Source organism: Anas platyrhynchos, chromosome 2 (genome assembly GCF_047663525.1).
Source record: "Anas platyrhynchos isolate ZD024472 breed Pekin duck chromosome 2, IASCAAS_PekinDuck_T2T, whole genome shotgun sequence".
NCBI lineage: Eukaryota > Metazoa > Chordata > Aves > Anseriformes > Anatidae > Anas > Anas platyrhynchos.
This window is the reverse complement of record NC_092588.1, coordinates 96,962,539-96,989,879: the sequence shown is the minus strand read 5'-3', so window position 1 is coordinate 96,989,879 and position 27,341 is coordinate 96,962,539. Positions and strand designations below refer to the sequence as shown.

Genomic DNA, 27,341 nt, shown 5'->3' with positions numbered 1-27,341 from the left:
CGCTTAAAAACATAGGTAAAGTCTGGTATCAGTGTCAAATTACAGTCTCCCAAAAAGGTGCAATGATTTTAGCAGTTTCTCCTAGTATTATTACGTTTAGTAATTAAACCTAGTTTTATAAACTGATTCTTGTCTATTTTGTCTATCTCTCATTCCAGTCTCATTCACTGCTAATGATATCATCTAAGTCTTGGACTGTGTCAGCTGATGTTTTCATTTGGAATAATTCTCTTTTCCTACACTCAGTTTTGTCTGACTCTTCCAAGTAATTCAATAATTCAATGTAACTCAGTCAGACATTGTCTAAAATCCTAAGTAGAGGAAATAAGTTTGTTTGCACAGGACTGTAAAATATTAGAAGGTTGAAGTCAGGAAAAAACAGCACTTAAACCAACTCAACCTCTTCTGGACATTTTTATTCACTGATGTCACTTTCATTTGTGCAAACTCCTATAAATCAGTCTCTTGGGCTGCTGATTATTTTTCTTGGCCTTTTCTTAACTCTCTTACCTTTGGTGTAATAATTTGATACAAGAGAATGGATAGAACTGTCAAATAAATGGGAATGTGCTACTCTCCAAGTAGCTGAAAAAAAGAGGGAAGGAAGGGTGTCGCTCTTGGGTACTCCCAAAAGAGGTTAATTTAAGAATAAGCACATATGAATCAGGAAACAGGCTCACAGAGATGGCTGAAGTATTCACAAGGACTATGCATCATCTGAATTGTTCAAAAATTGGGACAGGGCAAAGCCATGAGAAAAATATGATGTAAGGAGTATTGCAATTATGGAGGAAAGGCTTCCCAGTCGGTCTCTCAGGTCCTTCCATGTGTAATTTCTAAGATCACAGAATCAGAGAAGCATTTAGGTTGGAAAAACTGCTAAGATCATCTGGTCCAACCTTTCACCTAGCACTACTAAGTCCACCATTAAATCATGTTAATAAGTGCTACATCTACACATTTTCTGAAGACCTCCAGGGATGGTGACTCAACTACTTCCCTGGGCAGCCTGTTCCAGTATTTCACAGCCCTTTCAGTGAATAAATTTCTCCCAGTATCCAACCTGAACCTCCCCTGGCACAACTTGAGGCCATTTCCCCTCTTCTTATTGCTCAGTGCTTGGGAGAACAGACCAATTTCCACCTCACTGCAGCCTCCTTTAAGGTAATTGCAGAGTATGACAAGGTCTCTCCTGAGCCTCCTTTCTCCAGACTAAACAACCCTAGCTCCCTCAGCTGATCCTCATAAAACTTGTTTTCTAGACCCTTCACCAGCTTCATAGCCCTTCTCTGGACATGTTTCAGGGCCTCGCTGTCCTTCTTGTAGCGAGGGGCCCAAAGCTGAACACGGTACTTGAGGTGCAGCCTCACCAGAGCCAAGTACAGGGGGACAATCACTTTCCTAGCCCTGCTGGCCACACTGCTTCTTATGCAAGCCAGGATGCTGTTGGCCTTCTTGGCCACCTGAGCACATTGCTGGCTCATATTCAGCTGACTACACATGAATATCCCAGGTCCCTCTGTCAAGCCTTCCTATCCTCGGGCAGATCAACTTAAGACACCATGTTGGTGTCATCTGCAAACTTACTGAGGGTGCACTCAATCCCCTCATCCAGATCATCGATAAAGATATTGAAGGGAACTGGCCCCAGTGCTGAGCCCTCAGGGATGCCACTAGTGACTGGCTTGCAACTGGATTTAACTCCATTCACCACGGCTCTTTGGGGCTGGCCACCCAGCCAGTTTTTAACCCAATGAAGTGTACGCCTGTCACAGCCATGAGCAGACAGTTTCATTGAAATAAAGAAAGATCTAAATAAAGGCTTCTTTCCTGATCTGGCATATGACTTACCTCACCAAGACAGCCTTCCTTCACCATGTATTTCCTGACGTGATTCCAGATGCGGCTTTTGGTCAGCAAGCTGCCTCCAGTGGCTTGTTCAAATTTTTCATAGCTTCCGTACTTCTGCAGTGTCCGCTCCATAATATTAATGGACTATAAAATACAAAATCGTAGCAAATATGCAGGCAGTAAGAACCCAATGTCAGACTGGCATATCCACTCTTTTCCACTCTTTTTTTTTTCTTTTTTTTTTTTCTGTCTCTCTTATTCTCTTCCATTTATTTTTAACTTGCTGGGAGTCAAAATCAAACTGTAGTCACCGAATGTAGGCTGACACACTCTGTAATCAATTTACTTCATTTTCAGACATATATTAATGCCAAAGTACTGAAAAAAAGATTCTGATTAACTTGTGTTGGATCCACATGCATCAGCATGACACCAATGATTATCACTTTTATGAACTAATACCCATTTTCTCTTTCATTTGGGCAAAGTTGCACAACTGCCGAGTAAACCAGATGTAATAGCTCACAAGGACATTTACAGGTTAAGTTGGCAGCATGTTTCTTTTTATGACTTTCCAAAGTATTTTAAAGATATCAACTATTACTGTCATCTTGCTACAACTCTTCATATTTTCTGATTTACAATTGTTGAAACATGATTAAATAGACGTATAGCTATAATTTAAAAATAATATTTCTACCAAAAATGTCTCAACGATGAAATCCTTTGTACCATGGATTTCTGTGTTTCAGAAAGGATGAGAAAGAACAGAAACTTTATCCACAGAACTTTTCTTTAAACCATACTATCTCTCTATAACCCCAAAAAATGAAGAAGGAAAGTTTCATTAGGCAAATAAAGTGATGCCAACTTTAGCTCTCTTATATATTGCTGCTGGAAGAAGTCCCTTGTGGGTAGGCAGCAGAGCATGATGCCTATTATGTGGTCTGAACTTTGCATGTTGAAGATGTTACTGCTGGGGTGTGAAATGCTCATCCCCAATAACCTACTTTCCAATATGTCATTTCACACTCTTCAAGGAAAATGCAGTCTAGAATAACTTTTTACCCAGCAGTAGCTCAGCTACAGGGAACTGATTTTTTTAATAGATGTGATAGCAGAAGCTGCCAGGGATATCAGTGGGAAAAAATATATATATGCGACTGATATTACCTTAAAGAATGAATGTTCTTGCTAAGAAAATACTGCTAATAATGATGGTAGAGATCCTGCAGGCTGAATCTCTCTTTACCTTGTACAGTTAGTTATATCCATGCACCGAGCTGATAACACTCTCGTTGTTTCCAGCTATGCAATTCTGGCATTGTCTGATCAGCTTATTGTCCACAAAACAGCCATTCATTTTGTATCTCTCACTGCTATTAAGAATCCCATTCTAATATTTTTCAAGTTGAAACTAAGCAACCTTCAGTAATTTCCCTGAGTAAAGCTGTAAGTGCTAGTAGTTATGATGTGTTCTTATGGTCCTGTATCTCTTTGATGAAAGATAAGTTACCTGAATGCCAAAGAAATACTGCACTTAATTTAATATTTCTTTGTCTGCCTCTCATACTTGATATTAAATTTGAAAGGCCTCCTGGTCAGTTCTTTTTTGTTGTTGTTGTTTAGAAGAATAAAGAACACCTGGGTCTCCCAAGCCAGTTTTTACTGACAGAACCCTCCTCAGCCATGGGAGCAAAATGCATGGGCTAGGAAAGATTAATACTGAATCTGAAAATGAGGTACAAGCAGAAACCTGCTGCAAACATCACCTGTGGATATTTGTATTGGGTCTGGCTGGAATGTTAACTTTCCCAGCAGCAGCCCATACAGTGCCGTACTCTGTACTTGTAGCTGGAACAGCAGTGTTATCACACCAGTGTTGTGTCTGCTGCTGAGCAGCAGTGGCACAGTATTAGGCCTTTCTCTAACCCTCCTAGGGGGGGGCAAAAGGTGAGGAGAGAAACATCACTAGGGCAGCTGGCCTAAACCAATCAAAGGGATATTCCATACCATGTGATGTCACACTCAGCAATAAAAGGTGGAAACAGGAAAGAAGAGGGGAGGGGTGGGCTCTCGTTTGGAAGACGTCGGTCCTCCTCTCGAACACCGGCTGCGTGCGTTGAGGCCTTGCTTCAAGGACGTGGTCAATCATCGCTCATTTGTGGGAAGTAGAGAGTAATTTCTTTCCTCTGCACTTCCATATAGCCTTCATTTATTTTGTTTGTTTGTTTTCCTCCCTTCTTTTTATTTTCCTTTTTTTCCCCTCCCTTTCCCCTTTCCCTTTTTATTTCCCCTTAGTTAAATTGTTAGTTCATGGTAGTCTTTATTTAATTATTATAATTATTTCCCTTTAATTAAATTATCCTTATCTCAACCCGTGAGTTGTTCTTTGCTTTACTTCTCCCCCTCCTCATCTAAAGGAGGGGGAGTGAGAGAGCGGTTGTGGGGTTTAGTTGCCCAGTACGGTAAAACCACCACAATATTCCAACAGCTATCCCGCTAGTTCTTCAGGGACAGCATAGCAGCACCATGATGCAGCACTAACACAACTGGTCCAGAAAGGCAGAGTATAGCCAGAGCATGACGACAGCACAAAGAGGCTCACAATAAAGCCACTTGGTGTTGTTAGATGAAACCTGTCTCCCCTCGCTGCCTCCCATGGCTGCTACTCCCTAACCACCCTGCGAACTGCAGCAGAAGTTCAGGCTTGTTAGGAATGTACTGCAGTCATGCACTAGACCCACCCTGAGCAAATTCGGGATTGTAATGTCCTAACCCAGCATCCCTGAGATGATGTCCCACCAGGAGGAACAGCATGCCACCACTCAGCCTTGTGGCGTTGGGCTTGTTCTCAGGATCCAGCCCATCTTGGTAGCTGGCCCCTGCACTTGCTGAAGTTAGGCTAAGAACTGGATGTCATGAAGAAAGGCACCAATGAGGAACATGTTATCTTTTCTTCGTAAAGTTTTCTTTATAAGATCAGGTGCCTGAATGTCTGACCAGAGGTACCATAAAGAGCAGAATGCCATGCCCTTGTAATGCTTGAGCCACCCCATTCACTTTGGTTTTGCCTCTCCCTGTTATGACACTACTATGCAATGAAAACTTCAGCATCCTTCTGCAACTCAACAACAAATGGCATTTTTCAAGAATGTATCGAAATAGAGGATGCACCCTCACCTGCATCGTTCTACCTCCCCACTACTGTTGACAATTCAAATAGGCTTGGTGCCATTATTTTTACTGTTACTTCTGTTAATTAATCACATGGAAATATGAGTGTGGAGAACTACACATCTGTACTGAAGACTTGTGATGCAAATGGTATTTCAGTTCCCAGTAACCTCCCCATACATTAGGTCTTGTATGCATGCATAGTTGTGGCAGGGCCTAACATATAAATAAAGTTTAGAGAGATTACTGCATGTCAGTAAGTAATTCATTTGCTTGTGAATAGTCAAGTTATAACATCACACATCATCTAAAAATGACCTCAGACAAATGAAGCAAGATCAGCATCCAACTTAAGTATTAAAAGGAGGAATACATGAACCCATAATGGAAGGCATAATATTTCTTAGGACTAAGGACAATTGCTTCTAGCAAAGTCTAGGATGATGGCCTAAATGTAGAGAACAAAATCAAGGAAAATCTAGTTCTTAATAGCTTGTATGTTTTCCAGATTTTTTTGTTCCTTTTTAAACTGAATTATTATATACCTGTTGTTAACTTCTTCTGAAAATCTTACAGTTTGCTTTTTTTTTTTTTTTAAAAAAAAAAAAAGGGTTTCAGTATCTCTGCAAAAGCTGAGGTATTTTCCAACAAAACCCATGGTTAAAGAAGCAAACCAAAAATGTCTGACCACTGTCCCAGGAAGTTTATTCTCAGCTGGCCACCTGAGTAACTCATGGTTCTTCAGTTCTTCAGTTTCCTTTGTAAGGTGCCAGACCCCTAAGATATTAACTGCTAGGTTTTGCGGTGTACCTGGTTTCCCTGAATAACTAATTACCTTCATTTGCTCACTGTGAAAGATGTTATCTCTAAATTAATCTTCTGGCACAAAATTTGTCTTCATTGCTTGCTGAGATTAAATTTCAGTGAAGCTCATTAGATTAAACACACTTAAATTCTTTGATGCTCAAACCCCTTCACATGTGCACCTGTAATTTCCATTCCTAAAGTCTTGCTGCCCTGCAGCACTGTATTTTGTCTCCCAAACCTCTTCTTTTTTCCATCTCTATTCACAGCCAACCCTGTCTCTCAGCCATGGATTCTGGTAAGGTCTCCTTCAAGTCCATTGAGATGCTGGAAGTGAAGTTTTGAATGAAAGTTACTAGGTGGTTCTGTTAGCTGAAATTACCTACTGGTTGTTAAAAGACTAATTCTGTCACCAGGAAGAACTTCTCTCATGCTGCTTGGCAATAGGGCTGTGGTCTTTGGCCTGTGTGGTCAAGCCATCTCCTACAGAGCTGTGTGGAAACCTGTTTGCTACGAGATGGCTGAGGCGTCCTGTCACAACTATGTCAGCTTCAGAGCTGTAACAGTAATATGTTGCTGTGATTAATAACACTTTTATAAAGATGATAGCCAGATAAAGAAGCAAGATGTAAGGGGGCTGCTTCAGGCTGAGTTACAGTCCAAACCTGAGCTGAAGCTCTCCCCCAAGGCCAAAGGCAGGGAACCGCAATTCCCCAAGCAGCTGAGACATGTCTTTCTGCATTCAAATGTATTTTGTATGCTTGTATAAAGCGGCACTTCCCTTTAAAAGTTTTCAATAACGGGATTTAAAATGCAGTAAATCCTGTGGGTGGAAAGGTCTGGCTTTAAATTCTCTGAAAGTTGTTCAGTGCAGGAACGGATGCAAGGACGAATGCCATTTTCCAAAGCAGCCACAATTTGGTCATTTCTGTTTTCAGGGATCTTAGGGCACCTTTTAGAAAATATCCAACACTATGTGTTTCTCCTAAGAAATCAAATGCAGCCAGAAATAATGGCTCAGGTGCTGGAATGGATCCATGCACTGAGCTTAACTGCTGGTAGGCCTGCAGGCATGACCCTGCCCTGGCTGAACCAGCCACCTCAGGTAACGCCTGGCCTTGACTGAAGGGTCCCACAGCTCCTGTGTTCCCAACACAAGTGGGAAGGAGGCCACTCTGGTTTGGATGAGGAGTGCTTAGCCATGAGAGCACGAGCCATGCCTTGCCATTTGCCCTCTGGGCCAGAGAACTGGACTAGGATTGTTTTATTCATGAGTATGTATGTAGCCTCACAGTTTCACTGACTGCTGACTGTGAGCAATGTAGAAATTGAAATATTTGAGAGTAACAACTGTAGAAATTAAAATATTTGAGAGTAACAACTAAATTCTAGATGTTTTTGAATAGTGCCTGATTATAAAATCATGGAGTGAGTCGACAAATGGTTTGGAAATCATGACTCCTGTCCTCCACTTAAATTGCATGACGGACTGAACAGGTCTTCTTAACATTATATATATATATATATATATATATATATATATATAATTAATATATATAATAATATATAATATATATTATATATTATTGCAGAGAAGCAGGAACACCAGCACCATTGCTAGTGGAAGAGAAGAACCTTGGCTTAGATCCCACCAAATACTCCGCAGAGAAAGGCTGATCATCACACGTCCTCTCCCAGTCAGGACTGCTCTCAGTCCTCACACAGATGCCACAGGAATAGAGTTTGGCCTGCCTCTAAGCAAACCACACGTGTGAGGTCCAGGTCAGTTTTGTATCAAACTGTGTGAATTAAGCTTTTTCTATAATGTGATGCCAAAGCCTTGGATGGAGAAGAAACAAACAGGAAAAAGATGAGTGAGGTGCACAGACTGAAGGAGGCTGAGAAAGGCAGCAAAAGATGAGAGCTAGGTTTGAAGAAGAGAAATCAAAGAACCACAGAATCATAGAATGGTTTGGGTTGGAAGAGACCTTAAACGCTCATCTAGTTCCAACCCCCTGCCATGGGCAGAGACACCTCCCATTAGACCAGGTTGCCCAAAGCCCCATCAAACTTGGCCGTGAACACTTCCAGGGATGGGGCATCCACAGCTCCTCTGGGCAACCCGTGCCAGTGCCTCACCACCCTCTGAGTGAAGAGTTTCTTCCTTATATCTAATCTAAATCAACCCTCTTACACTCATTGTCGTGTCACTACACTCCCTATATAAAGTGTCACTCCCCACCATTTCTGTAGGCCCCCTTTAGGTATTGGAAGGCTGCTATAAGATCTTCCTGGATCCTTCTCTTCTCGCGGCTGAACAACTCCAGCTCCCTCAGCCTGTCTTCACAGCAGAGTTGCTCCAGCTCTCTGATGTTCCTTGTGTCTCTCTTCTGGACCTGCTCTAACAAGTCCATGTTCTTCTTACGCCAATAGCCCCAGAGGTGAACACAGCACTCCAGGTGGAGTCTCATGAGACGGGAGTAGAGGAGGACACCCACCTCCCTCCATCTGCTGGCCACACTTCTGATGGAGCCCGTGATATAGTTTACACACTTCTTGAAAAGAGCAGGACAAATCTGGAGCTGATCAGAGTAGAGGAGGGATGGAGAACAGCATGTCTAAGGAAGCAGAAGACTGCCGAAACCATTTAAGAGCAAGGTGGCAGTTTCTTCTGAACATGAAAACTCTTAAAAACAAGTGTTTGAGAAGGGCGTATAGGCTTTATTAACCCATTCTCTGTCTTGCCACTGTTTATAAGGACAAAGTACTACTATGAGATGCAGCTTTGTGTGGGTTGGTTTGGCAGTGTTATCCCAGGGGACTCTCCTTAGTTGGCACACAGTTTTTTTTTAAAGCTACCTCATCACAGCAAACAGTGAGAAAATAAACAATGTACATACATTAACCTTCTGCTCGGCCCTCTGTAACAGGAAACTCCCTGGTGCTGAAACCCAAATACCAAGGCAGGTGGCAGGAGTTTGGCAGCCAGGAGACCCACGCTCTTGCTTCTAGTGCCTGCCTTCAGGCACTCTCCTAAACTCTCCCCAAGCTGCTTAAGGTTTTTCTTTCAGAAAAAATCTGTGAGACGCATGAATCGACAGCATAGTGTCAGTAGCAGGCGTTCAGAGAAATATTCCCCTGAAAAAGCACAGACCTACTCTGTCTTCTCCCACTTCAGACACTGTTGATTTTGATGCTTGCCACAACCACCTCAGGTGATGGCGTTACCCGAGGGGAAAAGGTTTGAGATTTTTAGCATCCTAAAAACAACCTGGAGCCCCTCTCTTGGGATTCTGCAGCTGTCTGAGTTGTCAGGTGTTGCAAAAACTTGCTAGGAAAACCCAGAACAGGATGCAAACTGTTGCCTGTTCCAGCATCCAACAATGAGCTTCTTTTCCAGCCTCTGGGTCAGCAGAAAGCAAGGTGCTGATCTTGCCACAGTTCCTAGGGCCAAAGTAAATTCTCAAGCAACAGGGAAAAGAACAGAGCAAAAGGACTACTTGGTTGTACCAGGTCACTGGTTAGGAGCAATAATCCCTGTTCTTTTCATTATTACCAAAAATGTCTGTTTGAAACCCTCTTATCACTACCAAAGAGTGCTAAAAGAAGCAGCATTTACAAGTCCCCTTGCACAGCAAACTCTGCTTATGAATATGAAGGTAATGATACAGAAGCGCTAATGAGAGCAAGGCAAGGCTGTGTGTAATTATCAGGTATAGATTTTGGTGGTGTTGGCTTTTTTAATTGTTTACAGCCAAGTAGCTCTCTGAATCCTAAGTCATCCATGTGCAGTAATACAACTTAGTTACTTGAGAGCTACTGTAGATACATGTACCAATAAGACATGCTCACGAACTGTTCAGGGCAACCAAATTAGAAAATGGGCTTAGTGATAGAGAAACCAGCTCTCCCCAATTTCAGAAGCAGCTCTGCTACAAAAGGCTTGCAGTCTCAGATGAGATTTGTGAGACAGACAAGGCTTGCAGGCACCATTGCTTTCTTCCCTGCACTGCTTATTTGTGTGTAAGCAAGGCGAAAAACCTCCTGGCTGCATGCTTGGGTAACAGTAAGTGGTACCAAATGGAACTTGTTAGGCTGATCAACAGCCATAAACTGGTGGCTGTACCTCCTCTTTGGGTGCAACTGGAAAGGAGGGAGAGAGGTAAGTGCAACTTTTTGAGGATAGCATATTTAGGCTGTAGTGGTTGGGGGGTTGTTCAGTGCTTGCCTTGGCTCTTCTGCATGCTTGCTCTCTGTGTGATGAAGAGTATGTTTTAGTTAATCTGGATCTGGCAGATATATCCTTAATGAAAAACTTTTCAAGTACTTTGTACAGAATTAAAAGTTAATATTCATCTGGTTTTTGTATGAGGTTGCGTACTGAAACAAACCTATGTTCCTACTGTAGTACCACTTGGAGACTTGGATGGCCCCATCACCTTTGCACTGCACGTTAATATGCTTTATCTACAAATCTTAGTTTCGGAGCAGGTTTGGTTAGCAGCAGAAAATGACATGCCTTACAACTGAGTGCTCGTTATAGCCAATATATACACATTCTTGAGACTTCAACACGCTTTGTCTGTGACATGAGCTGAATGCTGCGAGGGGTTGCTGTGGTCAGTGTCTTGTCACTTGCCCTTCCAGCTCCACCTAATTGTAGGCTACCTCTACTAATAACTTATGTGTGCATGTAATACAAACAGAATGTGGCATAATTAATTTATTTATTAATTCAAAATTGCTATTTTCTTATAAGCACAAGGGAAAAGGATGTGCAACTCTTTTACAGGATGGATTACTCCTTCAACAAAATGATTTACTTTAAATGTGTATATATTAACAGCTTTCCTGCCTTCATGTGAAGTTCAAGAAATGCAGGTGTTCACAAGCAGATTACTTGATGTTGCATCTTCTTTGCTAATTTTAGTTTAGCAATCTCCAACTGTAAAGTCAATTGCTCTGCAAACACTGGGGAAAATTACTTCTAAATACACATTTCTACCTATAGCACGTGTGCAAAAATCAAAAATATTTTGTGTTAATAACAACAACAGAGGACAAGAAGTTTGAGCCAAAAGAAAAGCAAATAATAATTAAAAAAAACCTACAATGCACAGCTGCTGCGCTGACCTTGACATACAACAATAAAAGAACCATTTCTGAAACTCTAGAGGTGTCAATCAAAGTAAAAAGCTGCAAGTCTACATATTATTTTTTGTTATTCTCAGGTTCTCTAAGAGCACATTTTGTGTGATTCATGAAAGAAACTTATTGTGAAGAAAACGCGGTGAGTTAGGGGGAGAAACAAAGAAATAGAGCAAAGTATGGAAGTAAAGACACTAGAATTACTATTTTCAAATGTATTAGTAATTCAAAAATGTTTACTGCATGACTTTGAAATGACAATTGATAAAAGGGGTGTACTGTGCCCAAGGTTGAAAATTTTCTTTGATTTGACTAGAGGCCTGGGGAAGTTGGGGCTGCTCACAGGCCTGTGCTTTTCCTTCTAGAGAACTGTTAATGGTTTGCAAATCCATGTTGTTCTTTGCCTTCTTTTTTTTTTTTTTTTTTCTTCAAGGCAGGGTAGGGTGTGACTCATTTTCCAGAAATGTTGCTGCAATGCTATGTTAATCGATTCCACAGATATGCACAGAAGCAGAGAGGAAGATAGGAAAACAATCTATTCTAGTGTCTTAGCAGGCACAGCTGTGGGTAAAAATACTTTGGAAATGATTAAAAATCCTTTAAAATTACAATATGTCAGGTTTTGATATTATTTAACTAAAGGATCCCAGAACCCCACTATGAAATTGGAGAGTTCTGTCAGAGAAAAGCTGTTTTTGCACAGGTATTAGTCATAGAAGAGCAAGCATTAAGTTTCTGTAAGCACCATTTGTAGATAGGTTAGGAATAATTTCATTTCTGTTTGCAAAAAGCAAAGCTTCCTAAAATAACTATAGTCTCCAGTGAAAGCCAAAAACCTAACGCAAAACAAAATGTTAAGGGAAAAGGATGACTATATGCAGTTGTGATCTTATCGCAGACCAAAATCTGATGCAGTATTCTTTATTTTCTTTCAAGTCATCTTTTCTGAATCTTAACGCTTTCTATGAGATACCTGTGTATTTCTTCAGATGAGGAAAGCATGCATGGAAAAACATTAGCAATGAGAAGAAGTGAATGCTTGTACAATATTTGCTGATTAAAATCTTGATTCGTGCTGCTTTTTCTGGATAGTAAATTTGCATGAAATGAAATTCAAATATGTATGAAGATGAAAATTTCTAAAGCTAGCTGTAAATGAAAAAGAGAAAGTGCCACCTGCTGGGCTTACAGCTGTGTTAAAATTGCTTCTTCAGTTATATGATGTGCAGGATATTGTTCAGTACTTTTTGGAGCTGAAACATTTAAGAAATGCTTTTCTTGCTAAAATTTGATAGTAAAATAAATAAAATAATGTTGGGGAATCACTCACCCTTTTTGATAATGAATATTCATAATGAGGATGTGGTGGTTTTTAATTTATTTTTTTTTAAGAAGGATGAATCAGTGACAGGCTTGCTCCATAAAATCATCCATCATGCATAAAATCATTTTAAGGCTACTTCATTTTAAAAGGGATAATTCGCATTAAATCCAGTTTGACAAATTATTGTTGATTTGCTGTTATCTATGATTAATGTTGCTAACAATATCAAGTAACTGCCCCCCACCTGTGTAACCAAGAGGACTTCTACACAATCTTTTTCTCTATTTATTAAAGCTTCTTTATGCTTTGTTGTTGTTGTGTGTTGTTGTTTGCTTTTTTTTTTCTGTGCTACATCTGCTTCACTGTTTAAAAATCTTTCTTGCCTTAAAACTGTGTTTCATGTAAACCCCATTATGAGAAACTGTGCCTTTATTCTATCAAATCCTTTAACAATTAGGCAGACTTTCATTTTTCAGTCAAAAAAGACTGAGTTTTACTGTTGTATTCTCATTGTTGATGCATTTTTCAAACAGCATGTAAGGAAAATGAGGATGAACAACTTTCACCTGCTATAAAGCCAAATGACATTTTGCAAGTGCGGAAGAAATAGTAAAGAGTATAAAATGAGGAAAAAAAAGTAACTGTACCTGCTTAAGAAATCTGTCAGATGCTTGGCTATGTTTAGCTAACACATTTGGCAAAGCAGGGTTTGCATATTCAAATTGAGGATTGTATGTGAAATCTGACTTGAAGAATTTCATTTTCTCTTTCTCCACATTGGAAGGCTTGATTGCAGTTAGTAGACAGAGTTTTTGGCCAGAGACATCTCCCTCTTTTCCACAGCTTTTTGGTGACTGGGATTGCTTTATCTTTGACTGATTGAAATGCCTCTTGGCTCTACTTCTGGGTCCAGGTGGCAGTCCTACACTGTTACCTGAAACTGAAACAGTGTTTGCAAACTTCATGCTGTTAGACCCCAGGCTGGTGATGAAGATGGAGGGCTGCCTGTTTGTGCAGCACCACCCAGCGCTGGGCAAAGGCAGTGGGCCTTGGATTTTGCAGTGCTCGCTGCTCCTCAAGGTGGTAGAGCACTTTGTGGCTTTTCTGTGTTTCTTGTGGTGAGCGGAAGACTGCTTCTGAGCGTAGTGTTTCTTCTCTTCTTTGCTCTGAAGAAGGACATTGTAGCTGCTGGTTCCTGTTGTGAAAGTGTTCTTAAGGACTCCAGGAGACAGGTGCTGGAGGCTGTTTTCATTATTAATGTTCACCTTGTGTTCTGGACTCAGGATTGATTTCTTAGAAAGCTCTTGCTTAGGCCAGTGAAGTTTTTCTGCATTAAAGAGGGGGGGAAAAAATCTGAGAACAAATTTGACTGTTTCACACAGTGACACTCATCTTAAAGACTCAAAACAACAACAAATGAAACGCACAACTTGTCTTAACTGTAGTCATATCATGTCAATCTTGACTTCTAGACAAATGGAAGAAGTCTGCAAGCGCATCTAGAGAGAGGCTTGTAAATATGCAGCTAAACAAGTGTTTTATGCTTGCACCTCCATGTATAGATGCATATCTTGCACGAGGGCAACCAGTTTTCAGCAAACAACCGACCTTTCTAAAATGGGGTTCTGCGCATGGCTTTACCTATGTGCACAGTTACACTTCTGGCTTTAAGCAACATCTGATCTTTATTATGCAAGGAAGGCTTTTGCATGGATAAAGAGTAACTTTAAAAATCAGAAACCACCATGTATCCTGCCTGCATATTCACATGCAGATTTTCCACAGGGGTCTGTGCTGTGGTATCAGTAGTCTAGTAGGCAGGACCTGACTCGCAGAACTTACTCTCGCTAAGGATGAAAATGGTAGAGTGGGCCAGCCACAGCAGACAATTTGCAGCACCATACAAACAGCAGCATGAATTTAGTGTGATAAATTAGTAGGGGTTTGTTCATTGTCCTTGAGAATTTAAAGAATCTACTGAGGAGATAAGGTTTCACAACTCATGGCATTGTAACATGGGGACAAATGGGGAAGGGGGGTTGGGTAAACATCCTTGTTAAAACAAAGATTTTGTAAGATACCACCCACCCACCGCAAGACATCCTATTTTGCCCCCACCTGAACACAAGCACAACTCACCCGAGGAAGAACAACGACCCCCAACAACAGACTGCGCAGCTTCAGAACAAGTCTCGACAAGTCGACAGGTCTCTACAAGTCGACAAGTCTCGACAAGCCAGAACTTGAATGCTATAAAACAGCGACACTGGAAAGGGGAAGTTGCGTGCCGTGGTGGAGCGGAGACCCCAGCTGCCCAGCGCTGTTTTGCTTGTGTCTTGTGTGTGTGAATGAAACATTAGCAAGAGATCATTAAATGCCTCCAAGGAAAATAAGTCAATAGTAGTTAAACTCAAGATCTATTTTCACAGGAAAATTAGGTTTTGCTCCCAACGTAAGCCCTGTGGCAAAGTATTTCATGCTTTTGGAGCTGTCAGTGCGATGTTAAGCTTGCATCGCCCAGTTCTCCTGCCTGAAGGTGCTGTTCTGCAAAGCGAAAGGACAGAGGTCCTGTTTGCATGAGCACACGATTCTCTAAGTATTGCAGGATGAGAATCCTTACTTTTGGAGAAGGACAAACGAAAGGCAAGGTTTTCACCATGTCTGGACATAGAAATATTAAATTTCTGCGCATGAGACTTTAATTTCCACTTACATTTTTGTCTACAGAAGCAAAGTGCATCTTCTTAAAACATAGACAATAAGATAATGTAATGTAAACAGCAGTAATGCTTCCCCTTCTTTAGTAATCAATTCTCAGAAGCCACAAATAGCAGAGGAGTGAGCCTTAAATTGCCACCACATACGAACTAATTTGAATTAATACAAGTGTGTATAAGAAGTGAATTTTTTATTTCCTAGGAAACCACTCAAAAATGACCTTAAATGGGACCCCTCCTCTCCCATACCTCTCGCCCCCAAGCTCTTGTGTCTATCTGGTATAAAAAGCTCCTGACAGCAATCTTTCAGCACTCAGTAGTATTGTTGGGCAGTAATAAATACACGTGTCTGTATAACCTCTGATTATCGTAAGTCAGGATTCTCCTGAGCTCTCCCTGGCAGGCTTTGCATGCACATGATTGCTACCAAAAATGTTGTCCCCCAACTCTGTATGTGCCATCTTTTACTTTATACTAGCAGTTTTATAGCAATGTGCATTTCTATAGCAAAGGGCTTTTAAGGTGCCACACTAAGGTGGTTGTAATTCACCTTCTCCCAACTGAAGGAGGATACTGTTCGATGTGTATTTCTGCTGGAAATCTAGAATCAACAGAAAATACATCAGATTTGGGAGGTCGTATCAGGTAACACCACAGTTCTCACAGAGGTCATACATGTATAGCCGCTGTTTCAAATTCTTTCACTGGTTCCTGTGGTCATCATTGTTTTACAACTAGAAAACTATATTTGAGACAATGTCAACCATGATGACTATGTTGCCACACACCAAGCTTCTAAAGTTCAGCTTTGAATATGTCAATTTAACCAATAATAGAAATTGTTTCAGACTACCTACAGACCAGACATCATTACCCAAACAAAAAACACGCTGTCTTCTAGGAACCTCACTTTACTAAACTATATTTAAGAGTTTCCAAGGTCCAAGTAGTGGGTGGTGATTGAAACAGATATTTTTGTATTCTAGATATAAAGCCAGTTCACCCTATGGTCTGATAATGTGTTTCAGTGTTTTCAAAAAGTGACAACAGCTCCTACCGCTGTAAGGCAGCCGGTGGATCACCAGCCCGTGTTAATCATGCAGACTGGATAGCAGTGATTTGCAGCTTTTACAGGATGCCTTGAGAGGTGTCAGCAGATTACCTGTAAGAAGTCTGCAAAAGGCAACTTGGATGCCATTGTAGTAAGCTATAGCTCTATGCTGCATATCACACTACATTTCATATAGGTTTTATCTTTCATATCTCATTCCTGTATGTTACAGCTGTTCTGAGATGTATATATATTATTTTCTCTGACTTTTTACATTTCAGTCTTGACAGCAGACAACAACAAAAAGCACACACCAATGACTTATGCACACAGATTCTCTCCACTGATCTCATTTCCAAATGCTCAAAAGTCACAAAGCCCCAAGTCCTTCAACTATTAGAAACCAAAACTGACATAGTCTCTCCTAAGACTTTCCCAGCATGCTTACTTCCATTTATTTTTATCTTGTTCCTCTCTGTAACAACACAGTAATAATTCACCAGGATCTAAATTTTTACTGAACCAAACAACCAGCCAGGTTTGGGAGTGGAAGGCAATAATGTAGAAGGAGGAAAGGGGCAGAAGAGCTGCCTGTCCCCACTTTAGCATCAGTAGGGGACCAAAAGATGGAAAGCCCTTTCAGTGGAAAGTTGGTCTGTCCTAGACCAGGGTATGATTCTGACCCTGTTATGAGCAGCTGCATTTGGCTTCAGCCACCCCATGAGGTGGGTTAGCAGGGCAGAGCACTGGGCAGAGCTAAATCCCTCCTGTCTGGGTATGGGGCCCTGCACACGAGCAGGACCACCTCCTGCTCTAGCCCCAACCCTGTCATTTTCAAGGTACCTACTGGAGCTGGCGATGCTGGGCTTGCCACATACCACAGATGCCAATGTCTGATGTGTCACAGAACCACACAAAATACTACTGGAGAAGGGACATACACCAAATCTGCTAACACAGGGTGTGTGGGATCCACAGATCTCCTCTTAATTCCGTGCTAATGAAATACTTTGCATGTCTATGTTGCACACCTTTTATCCCATCGTGAGCTTTGGATCTTGTAGCATCACACACTGCCTAATCTTGTCAGAGGCTGTTAGAAAAATATGTTAAATTTTATGACAAATTCAGAAACTAGGTTATATCATTGGTTTCCATTTCATGTGTTGAACTAATACTTTATTATGTTGATAATATGTGTAATAAGAACCCCATGTAAGATTTTTTTCTAGATTTTGGATAGCATTTTAGAAAAAAATCTTCCTCACCTAGACTACTGGCTTGTTACTATCCAAATGGATTCAAAAATAGGTGGCATGAGGTGAATAATGACATATTTGTGGGCACAGATCTCCATCTGCCCAGCTAGCCATGCTCTAAAAACATAGAGAGCTCGTGTTTTTTTAGCACCTGTCACTCAGGTTATACCTGCATAATGGACAAATCCCTTCCAAACTGCAAGTGTGCTTTTTACAGCGTGTAGCAGAGATGTTCTTGGAGATGCGTGCTTATCCTTGGAATGTAATCACCTGAGACACTGCTTTAGTTTTTCAGTTCAGTGTTACCATTTTAGAACGTGTTTGAATTTAATTTTGCCCCAAATGAGAAAACACTTCCAATAGCTCAACTTGGATTTTCAAATGCAAATAATTTTTGATCTGCCTACAAATAATAAGAAAATAGCAAAGTCTGAAACTGAAAGATGAGAAGAAAATATAAGAATATGACAAGTAAGATTTCTCCTTTGATATATTTTGCAAATGTTAAATTATGTTACATTTATCTTCAGTATCCAGGTGAATAGATTACAAACCTACACTTAGTTCATTAGCTCTAGACGGCATGGTTTGGGGGTGCAGAAAGGTTATAGAAAGCATGTTCTGCAACAAACAGGCTATGGAGAGGGCTATGCATGAATCTCTAATGTCCCACTGTCTTTCAAATGCTGCAGGCTTATTTGTGGAGTAGCAGAATCTGACCAAAGTTTTGTGGTAGCATCTGTTCTTACTATTATTAAATGCCTTTAAGGGTTACAAGCACTCATCAGTTTGAAGAGGGAGAGTCAGGCAACTTGTACTTGACAGCACTGGAAGCTCTGCCTATAGCAACTGGAAATTATTTTGCTATAGGGCCAGCTCCTGCAAAAAAAGACTGGCGCTGAGCTGTCTAACGCTTTCGCACCAAGACATTCAGTAAACAGAGCCCGTGCCATGCTGGGAATGTTGAAGTGCCACCTAAGACCTTTTTTTTTTTCCCAAAAAAATATCCACCTCTTTGCTCTCCTCCTGCAGCAGCGCATCCATCCCGAGGGCTGACTCTGAGCAGGATAAACCTGAGCTGCAGCCCCGAGGGCTGATTTCAGGATCCCACCCCACGGCCCCCCGGGGCGATACTCACCGGTCACACGGATGGACTCCAGCATGGTGCCGGGCCGGGAGGAGCCGGGCAGCCCCCGGGGGCTCCACCCGGGCCCCGTCCCTACCCCGTCCCCGTCCCTGTCCCCGTCCCTGTCGCGGCCTGGCCACCGCCCCGCAGGAGCCGCCCCCGCCGAGCGTCCGCCCTCCGCTGCCGACTACAAGTCCCAGCATGCCGCGCGCCGTCCCAACCCTGCGGAGGCCGGCACTGGAGGGGCGAGGTGCACGCTGGGAGTTGTAGTGCGGGGGGGCTGCCTCATCAGGCCGCAACACCCCTGATTTCTCCTATCAGTGTGCGGGCACACCTTGCCCTGAACTGCGCCCTCGCCGTGTGCTACGCTGACAATTAGCAATGATCCTCGTTGCTGCTAATTGATAATAACTGATAATTATCAGCCTGACCTGAACAAGTTGTATTGAACTTCATGAATCCTCCTTAGAGCAACTCTCACAGACGCAACCCCAAAGCTGTGTGGCTGGACTATCTCCACAGAGTTCTGGTCTGATACTTACAGTACAGGGTAGTAAGAAGAACAAACAAACAAACTTTAAAGCATGTATTTTCATTTGATCTAGTACTGCCTCACAAAGGGAGAGACTCTTAAAGACCAGCTATGACAAGACTGCGGTGTCTTTTTTCTCAGAGCCTAATGCAAAGGCTAGTACTGAAGCACAGCTATACCTAGCTGTCAAGCTGGATGCCCTTTGTAACTTGAATTCTTTGAGGAACAGTTGGAGATACATGCTCTGTTCATGTGTCCAAGTTTAACCTAAAAAAACCCTCTTTGCTAGCTCTGTTGTATCTGGGACCCGAAGGCACAGAGGAGAAATGTTAAAAGGCCAGATGCCCCTGTATGCTGCTTTGACTCAGAGCAAGCTTCGTTATGCTTGGTGATTAAAAACATCACATAGAAAGCTCAGTCAAAAATAAATAAATAAATAAAATTGCTAGGTATCTCAATATATATGACAAGAATGATATATATACATACATGTGTTTAATGTACTTGTAACAGTTCTGACCTCAAAGGCATCTGAGTTTGAAAGTCTGTAGGGATGGAAGCTGGCAGCACGGTTGGCACAGATGGCACTGCAACAAGTTGAGATGACATGGGGACGAACAGCAAGGTTTTGACAAGAGCCACACTGTGGAGTGCATCTAATGCAATACAGTTACACAACATGACTAAAATCTGTATCTGGATATCACTTGCCTGTTGTTAGAGACAAAATTAAAGAGGGCATGTTCATCTTGTATTTTAAGCTCAACGTCAGCATGCCATTATTTTCAGAGATAATTATTTCCTATTTACCTGGCCATCAATACTGTGATGTCTAGTACATAGAAGAGTATCTTTGAAAGAACATTAGCATCAGTAATCTCTGCAGCATGTAGAGCCCAGAAGAGCAGTGATTTTATTCATCTCTAAACTTGCCAAAAGCTAACGCTGCAAAATCCAAACACACACGTATATATAAATATGTATGTTTATATGTGCATTGGGGTTTTAAATATATATACGTATGAATATACACAAACGTATTTTAATGTCTGCTTTACTTTCTTCCTCTCTCATGTTCACTCCATCTTCCTTCCACTTCTCTGTGCTGACTGAGGAAGTAGGCAAGCTGAGAGTGAGAGTATTTAAATAACTTTGCATAATTTGGCACAGCTTCAGAGCCATTGGAGTGGCAAGGTTAGCCTCCCCTCCGCGACTTAATGACTTAGCTGGCTGCATATCTTCTGACCAAGTAATTTCTTTGAACAAGTGACTCTAGCTGACCACCCTCCCAGTCACACCCTTTCTAGAAACTCCTTCTGAAATGTCTGACATTGCTGTCTGATTGCAGCTGCATCCCACACCTCTAGTACACACTGAAGGCAGCACATGCTTGTAGAGCGTTAGGCATACAAACATTACTATTCAATGGGACTGCTATTTAAAGAGGCCTTGCAGAGTACAGCTTGTTACAGCTCCAGTATTTGGATTGATTTATCCACCAAATTTTTCCTGCTTTATGCCAAAGAGGCTCGATACCATAAGCCCAGCCTGACAATGAATAACAAAATGCAGGCAAAACTTTCAGTAACATTCACGGAAATGAAAGCAGGTTAATATTCACATGATGTGAACCTCGAAATGTAACCAGTCATTGTCCTTTATCAGTACGGGGGAAAAAAAATCAGAAGTATGTGTTGCATATAAGCCTTTATAAGGAAATTAGCTCAGTCGATGAAGAAAGTGGATTTCCAGAAGTCATTTCCTGGAAAAATGTGCTCAGCTTTGTACACCCACAAAAGACTACTAGGAAGGAAGGGGCTACTTTCTTTCCTATGGCAGAGACATGGGTTATATAAATGTATCAGTCACAGCCAGGCATGCATGGCTTACAACACAGCTGGTGGACCAAGACACCTCCCCAGACTTATCCTCCTCAACCCATCCATACATTTTCACAGCGGTGCCTTGTCACTGCCAGAGTCCTTCTGAGGAGGGCAGGACGGTGCCCCTGGGAGTCAGAGGTACCTCACTGAGGCCACACTAACACCAGGGAGGCAGCACAGGGGCTGGCAAAAAATCTGGCCCAAATTGTGAGCGTTTTCAAAATGTTCATCCTTGGGACTTTTTGGCTGCCAACTCTTCTGCAGCGCTAAGATAATTTCAGTTGACAAATGAATGTTTGCCTAGAAAATTTTGGCTGGTCAGGTGGGGACTTTGCTTATTTCTTAACCAACGTGAGGAAAGCACAATGTTCTGCCCATTGCCGTTCATTTCCATATCTCCTCTTCCACACTGTCTGCTTGATCTCTTATTTATATATGTTATATTTATATATATTATATTTATATATATTATATATATTCATATATAAGTATATTTACTGAGCTCTAACAGAGTCTCTATGTAACTGTATATGTAGTTTCTATTGTAGCAGAGATGACTCTATTACCAGTGTCCCTCATGGGTAGCTGTGGGGAAAATAAATATCATCACCATTATATTTTAGTTGTGTTTGTTCAGATTTCAGTAGAATTTCTCTCTGTAGCTTCAGCTGCTATTTATTTCAGGTATGCTTTTCTTCCTCTCCCCAAACAGAGAAAAACATATTTCCAAAGCAAAATTCATCCTAAAATCCTGTACAAGTAACACCCTCTAGTGTAGACATGCTACTACTGCACAGATTTCATGTCTGCATGGATTTATTTTCAAAAGTATGACACGAAGAGCAAAGAGCAAAAAGGCATGAAGTCATGTAAGACCCATTTCATACCCTTAGGTGTTTCTTTGTTTAGCAAAGCATTTGGGCCATGCACCACACTTGGAGCACCTACTTTTGTTTTAATAACACCAAGGTAATTTTGTAGGTACTGTCCTAGGGCTTTCTGATGCCAAATACACCATTACTCATGGTATATTTTCTGCGTGTCTTATAACTTACTTATTTAAACTACAAGGATAAGATGGCAAGAATAGAGAGATCAAAAAAGTATCATCTGCTGAACTTATTTTTGAGTCTTCAAAAAAGTGATTAGAGCTGATGAAACACTTTTTTTGTGTGTGTGAAAAAAAAAAATAATCTAGAAGAATCCCGCCCTCCCCTCCCCCCCCCCCCTTTTTTTTCTATCTTTCAGAAAATTCTTTCAGGATTATAAAATATGATACTGTTTTGGTTGGTGAGATTGCTGATGTGATAATGCAATTATTCTCTTTGCATTATGCTACAGAGTTGCAAGCAAATCCTTGGGTACTGTAAATTAACGGAATGGTCTAAATTAACATAATGGCACTTAAGTACTCTCAGGCCCTTTGCTCTGTTTCAGAATTTTTATGTCAGCAAATTGTAAAGTTGTACTGCATGGATGGAGAAAGAAGAGAAGGTATTTTATAATAGAGACACGAAAGAAGGAAGTATTTGTAATTCTCCATCTTCTGTGTAAGTTGAGATCAGGAGACCTAAACAAAAGGTCCTGAGAAACTTTCAGTGATTTATTGATACAAATATAGTATTATACTAAGAAAATTGTGAATATAATGAATTTCTTCAGAGTACAAGACAGATGTTCCTTAACTCCCACAGACTTGTAAAAATGCAGATTTCAACTAACCAGAGGTTTTGCGTTTTTTTTTTTTGTTTGTTTGTTTTCTGAAATTGAGACCACTTGACAAGTATCTTCTGTTGTTATTGCAATATGAGATTTGTCTCATTACTTGTTTCACTATTTTTTAATTTTCATTTATTTTCTTTTCTGCCTTGTCCTTCTATTGTTTATCTCACCTCACTATCTGCCATTCTTCTCTCTCTTTTTTTTTTTACTCGCCATAATATTTTCATTTGTCCCTCCAGCTTCAGTAACTGCAATTTTCCCTCAGTTGCTGCTAGCGTAAGATGGTGCATTTGATCTCTAACAACAGTAATGCTAATCCATCTATGTCATGAAATGGTAATTTATTGTGGAATATAAATAACAGTTTGCTTCTCCAACCACTAATATAAATGGTATCTTCTGTAAGCTGGTATTTTCTTGAGTACCCCTTCCCTGCCATATTTTGCAAAGGACAAGTGAGGGAATAAATAAAATACATGCTGTTTGAAAATCATTCTGTATGTTTTGAAAAGTTAACATATATTCCCTCAGCAAATGTGCAGTTTAAGGGTTTTCCCCCCAGCTATGCTTACCAAGGCAGGTCAATGAATGAGCCCTTTTGGTATGATAAAGCACAGTCCCAGATGAGAGTTATGCTGTAATGGTTATGTGGTCTTCCGTTCTCCTAGTCTGGTTGAGTTGATTATGAATCTCCTCCTAGGGCTCCTGAAAGACAGATATATGCTCTGAGAACCCTAATTTAAATCCACATCATGCCTGCAGCTGCACTTACTCACCAAATGTGCATTGTTCCTGACATACATGTAACTGTATTCCTTTACTGGATAATACCAGACTAACTTGCACGTGTGATTATCATATGAGCCGACAAAAGCAGTATAATAACTTTTGGCTTGGCAGAGAACAGATCGTAAGTGCTGGCCACCATAAATTATTCTGATCATTTAATAAACCACTGTGTTTTGCCACACTATGGGCCAACCCATCTATTTGCTGTTTGGCGGTGAAACTACCTTTTCCCAGGTCAAATACACCAGCACACTAAGATATTTAATGAGAAGCACTTCTCCTTAGAGAGCTGTGACTGCTCCGCCTGGAAAAGAGAAGGCTCAAGGGGTATCTTGTCAATGTGTACAAATACCTCAAAGGAAGACGCAAACAGTTTTAGTTGATGGTACCACCAGTCTGTAAACTCTCAGTGACATGCCTATACTACTGTTTGAAGAGTGAATTTTCTATTAAAATGCTTTTTGTGTGTAAATCTAAACTACAAGGAATAGTACTACACACTGTATTATAATGTACTGCACTGCCATGCAGTAGAATGAAATTTGTTTGCAAGGGCAAGATATGTGAACATCAACTTTCAGTTTGAATTATTTATCTGTGGAAAGGAAATGATTTTTACAGGTTGGAAGTAGTATTTTTCTTTGAATGACATGATTACTGAGATTTCTCCGTGAAAAAAAAAAAAAAAAAGAAAAAAAAAAAAGAAAAAAAAAAAGTGGGATATTGCTCTCAGAACCATGAACTCCATTTCTCAGCAGAAATAAAGTTTGAGGAAATATTCTCTGAGGGTTATAGAACAGAGCTATACAGAACTATACACTGGGATCAATGTTTTTTGTCTTCAATATTTTACATTTGTGATTGTATTGGTACTGTAAGGAAGCCAGACCTACAAAATCTTTGGCTAGCACTCTCCTTGTTAGTTAAAAAGTACTCTGAAAAGGGCTAATACAAACTTGTATAGCCCTCTGAAAGATGAGAGACTCCTGAAAACAGTCACTATGTGTTAAAAAATTTGAAGGGAGAAATTGGGAAAGCAAAAATGTTTTTCTTGCCACGTTAAATGACAAATAACTGTTGTTCGGTGCCCACATTCTCAATTCCCATGAAAACTGCAAGTCAGCAAAAACTGCTCTGCAAGTGCTTTGCAGTATGTTATTTATCGTTACAGAAGAAATTACTCTTCATTAGCTACCCCTGGCAAGATGAAATCTTAAACCATATCACATGGGGTGAGGAGACAGTGAAGGGCATGATTCATAGTTTTTGAATGCAAAAGGCTTGTGTAAAATACAAAGCTGTTTAGTAGGCAGAGCTGGCCCATTGTCCTGCTGGTTTCAACATGGCATTCCTTTCTTTCTCTCCCTCTTTCTTTATGCCTTCAGATTGCAAAACCTCCCTTGATTTTTTCCATAACTTGCTACTTCTATTTAATTCTTAGGAAGAAAATAACCCCGATTAGAAATTTCCTTGCTACAGGCCTTGCCCCCCACTGTTCTGCAGACAGTGGACCTCATAGCCACTCTGTGGCACCAGTCCCAAGAAAGACTGGTGTCCTTCCTTGGCTCTCTCGAGCAGCAAAACGATATTATATTTACTGTCTGTTGCTCTTCTGGAAGACAGACATAACCCTCTGATAAAGAGAGAAAGTAACTATCCTTATTTGATTCTAGCAGAGCCCCCCTGGGTCTGGATCAAAGTGATGAAGTAATTATTGGCTCTGTAGAGACCAAAAGGAAAGGAAATTTGTCACATGCATGTTGCATTAACCTTGTAAGCAGTTATGTACTCCTAAGAATCTTGATTTTATTTTTCAGAGTAAACTTCATAGAAATAATTTTTATGGGAAATTTCTTTTACAGAGTAAAATGTTTATTTCCTTCTTTATAGTATTACATAGCAGATGAGATTGTTATGTACACTGACAGTGTACAGCTCACGCTATTTTGGCTGGCTGGATAAGGCCCTTAGGCAGAGCATCGTGCACTGTGTGCTGACATTTGAAAAATGACAGAAGTGGATAAAAACACCTTTGGACATGCATCAATGGCAGTGGGAACTGCTCTATATAAATCTCACAGATCCACACGTAAAGCAAAAAAAAAAAAAAAAAAAAAAGTATTTAAATTGCAGCAATTCTGTTTTGTAATAAAAAAAAGGGGGGGGGAACAGGACCTCAAATTGTGCATGACTTTTCGTCTTTTGGGATGGTAGGAGAGAGAAAAGACTTAATGGTAATTCCCTCTCTTTATTTTCAGTCCAGGGCTTTGAACTCCATATTGGTTACTTTCTCTTCTGGTATTTGCCTGCACTGATTTTTCACTGATCAATTAGAGGAATTTTTCTATTGTTTCCCAGTGATAGTTTCAACTAATCCCATCTTGAAATGATGCCTCTCCCTTCTTATCACCTTAAAGGCTGGATCAGAGATTACAAATGAGTCTTATGATGGCTCTCCGTTTAATTCCCTGGCAGCCTGGCACATGAGCAAGTCCTGAGCCCGGACCTCGGACTGCTCCAACCCTCACACAGCTGAGAGCAATGCAAGGACTTTTGCTGGCCAGGATGTCCAATCTTGAAGATCCCTTCAGAGGTTATTCAATGTTGTAATTCTAGATTCTGCTGCATTTTGATTCCATGTTGCTTGCAAGCAAGGCATTGGAGAGATTGTATAATGAGCAACGATTAAAAGAGTGTGGTTTATCCAGCAAAACAAAGGTTGGAAGAGGAAATGCCTGCTGCCTATATGTAATCCAAGAGGCCAGATGCACGACGCTAAGGAAGAAGGGTATTCATGCAAGGTCATGAACAATGATGAGCAAAAAGGCATAAAGGAGTGCAAATATGTAATGAATAAGCTAGAAATTTGTCAGGTTTTAGTCATGCACGCAGTCAGGCATGGAGCAGCCTACTGGGGTGAATACTGGTGACAAGAACCAAGCTGTAGTTGAGATGGCATGTAACTCACAACAGGGATGAGCGAGATGGTGCCAACGGCTGGATCTGAGCACCAGATGAGCCTCTGCCAATTCAGTCCCCAAACACTGGTGTTTTCAGGAAAGGTATGAGGAAATAAAGAGGTCAGCAGAACGAGGAGCCACTGGGTTGGGTTTGGTGACGGGCTGCAACACAAGGACAAATGTCAGAGCTGTGAGAAGAAGCTACAGCCTTTCCAACTGCACTGGGCTGTAAGTCTCCCCGGTTAAAAAAAGGGAGTGCCACGTTTTTTTTGCCAACACCTCCTGTAAAAACAAAAACCTCGGGGCAGAAAGGCACCAGGGCACTGCTACTGAGCACCGCCAGCAAGCTGTGGGGGCTCATCGGGCACCACCCGGGGAAAGGGGGCAAACCACTGTTTTTTATTTCACAGAAAGTCGGGTTTTCTTTATTCTGGGCTGAGACAGGGGGAGGCGCTAGGCAAGCTACCGGGGAGGGTGGGGGGGGGCCAACATGGCGACCGGACCAAGCCGCCTCACGCAGGGGAGGGGCGGGAGGGGGGCGGGCAGCGTGCTGTTTGGGCAGCGCTCCCTCCACTCCCCACCCGCTCGGGGAGGAGCGGGCGGGCGCATGCGCAGGCGGAGCGGGCGCTGAAATTCAAACGGCGGAGCGGTTGGGGCGGGTTGAGGCAGGCTGAGTTGTCGACGATGGACCCCTTCACCGAGGTGCGCTCGGGGGCGGCGGGGGGTGGCTGCCGGCACCGCCGGGCCCTTGGGCGGCCGCCTTTCTTCTGGCCTTCCCAAAGCAGCCGGCGGCTCGTTAGAAAGCCGTCCTCTCTGGCTCCGTTGCCTCTCGAGATGGGGAACTTCAGTTTGCAGGCGCCCTTCCTCTTTTTTTAAAAAATGACAAAAAAAAAATCATAGTTATCATAATAATATGGTGCGTTTGGGGTGTGTGCTTGTGTTATGGGGTGGCTGGGGTTGGATGCCCTGAGTCTGTGTGAGGGCTGGGGGTTTGGTGA

At 41.5% G+C, this 27,341-nt stretch overlaps 2 protein-coding genes across 6 annotated transcripts in view; one reads left to right on the top strand and one right to left on the bottom strand.

Moving 5' to 3' along the window:
• The window catches only part of MATCAP2 (microtubule associated tyrosine carboxypeptidase 2), a 28,755-nt gene extending 10,117 nt beyond the window's left edge, over nt 1-18,638 (bottom strand). For 2 of the 4 annotated variants that reach the window (XR_003495384.3, XR_003495385.3), the window contains exons 1-3: nt 18,470-18,638; nt 12,952-13,631; nt 1,852-1,995 (exon numbers count right to left, since the gene is read on the bottom strand). Coding sequence is in view for 2 of the 4 variants with exons in the window: in XM_027451432.3 (XP_027307233.1) it covers nt 1,852-1,995; nt 12,952-13,631; nt 18,470-18,494 (849 nt within the window). In the remaining 2 variants the exon portion in view is untranslated. The remainder of the gene's footprint in view (nt 1-1,851; nt 1,996-12,951; nt 13,632-18,469) is intronic. The other 2 variants (XM_027451432.3, XM_027451433.3) reach the window with 2 other exon arrangements.
• An 8,262-nt stretch (nt 18,639-26,900) lies between these two features.
• Nucleotides 26,901-27,341, top strand: part of ANLN (anillin, actin binding protein) — a 28,770-nt gene continuing 28,329 nt past the window's right edge. For both annotated transcript variants that reach the window (XM_027451435.3, XM_027451434.3), the window contains exon 1: nt 26,901-27,045. In XM_027451435.3, coding sequence (XP_027307236.1) covers nt 27,028-27,045 — 18 coding nt within the window. In that variant the 5' untranslated portion in view covers nt 26,901-27,027. The remainder of the gene's footprint in view (nt 27,046-27,341) is intronic.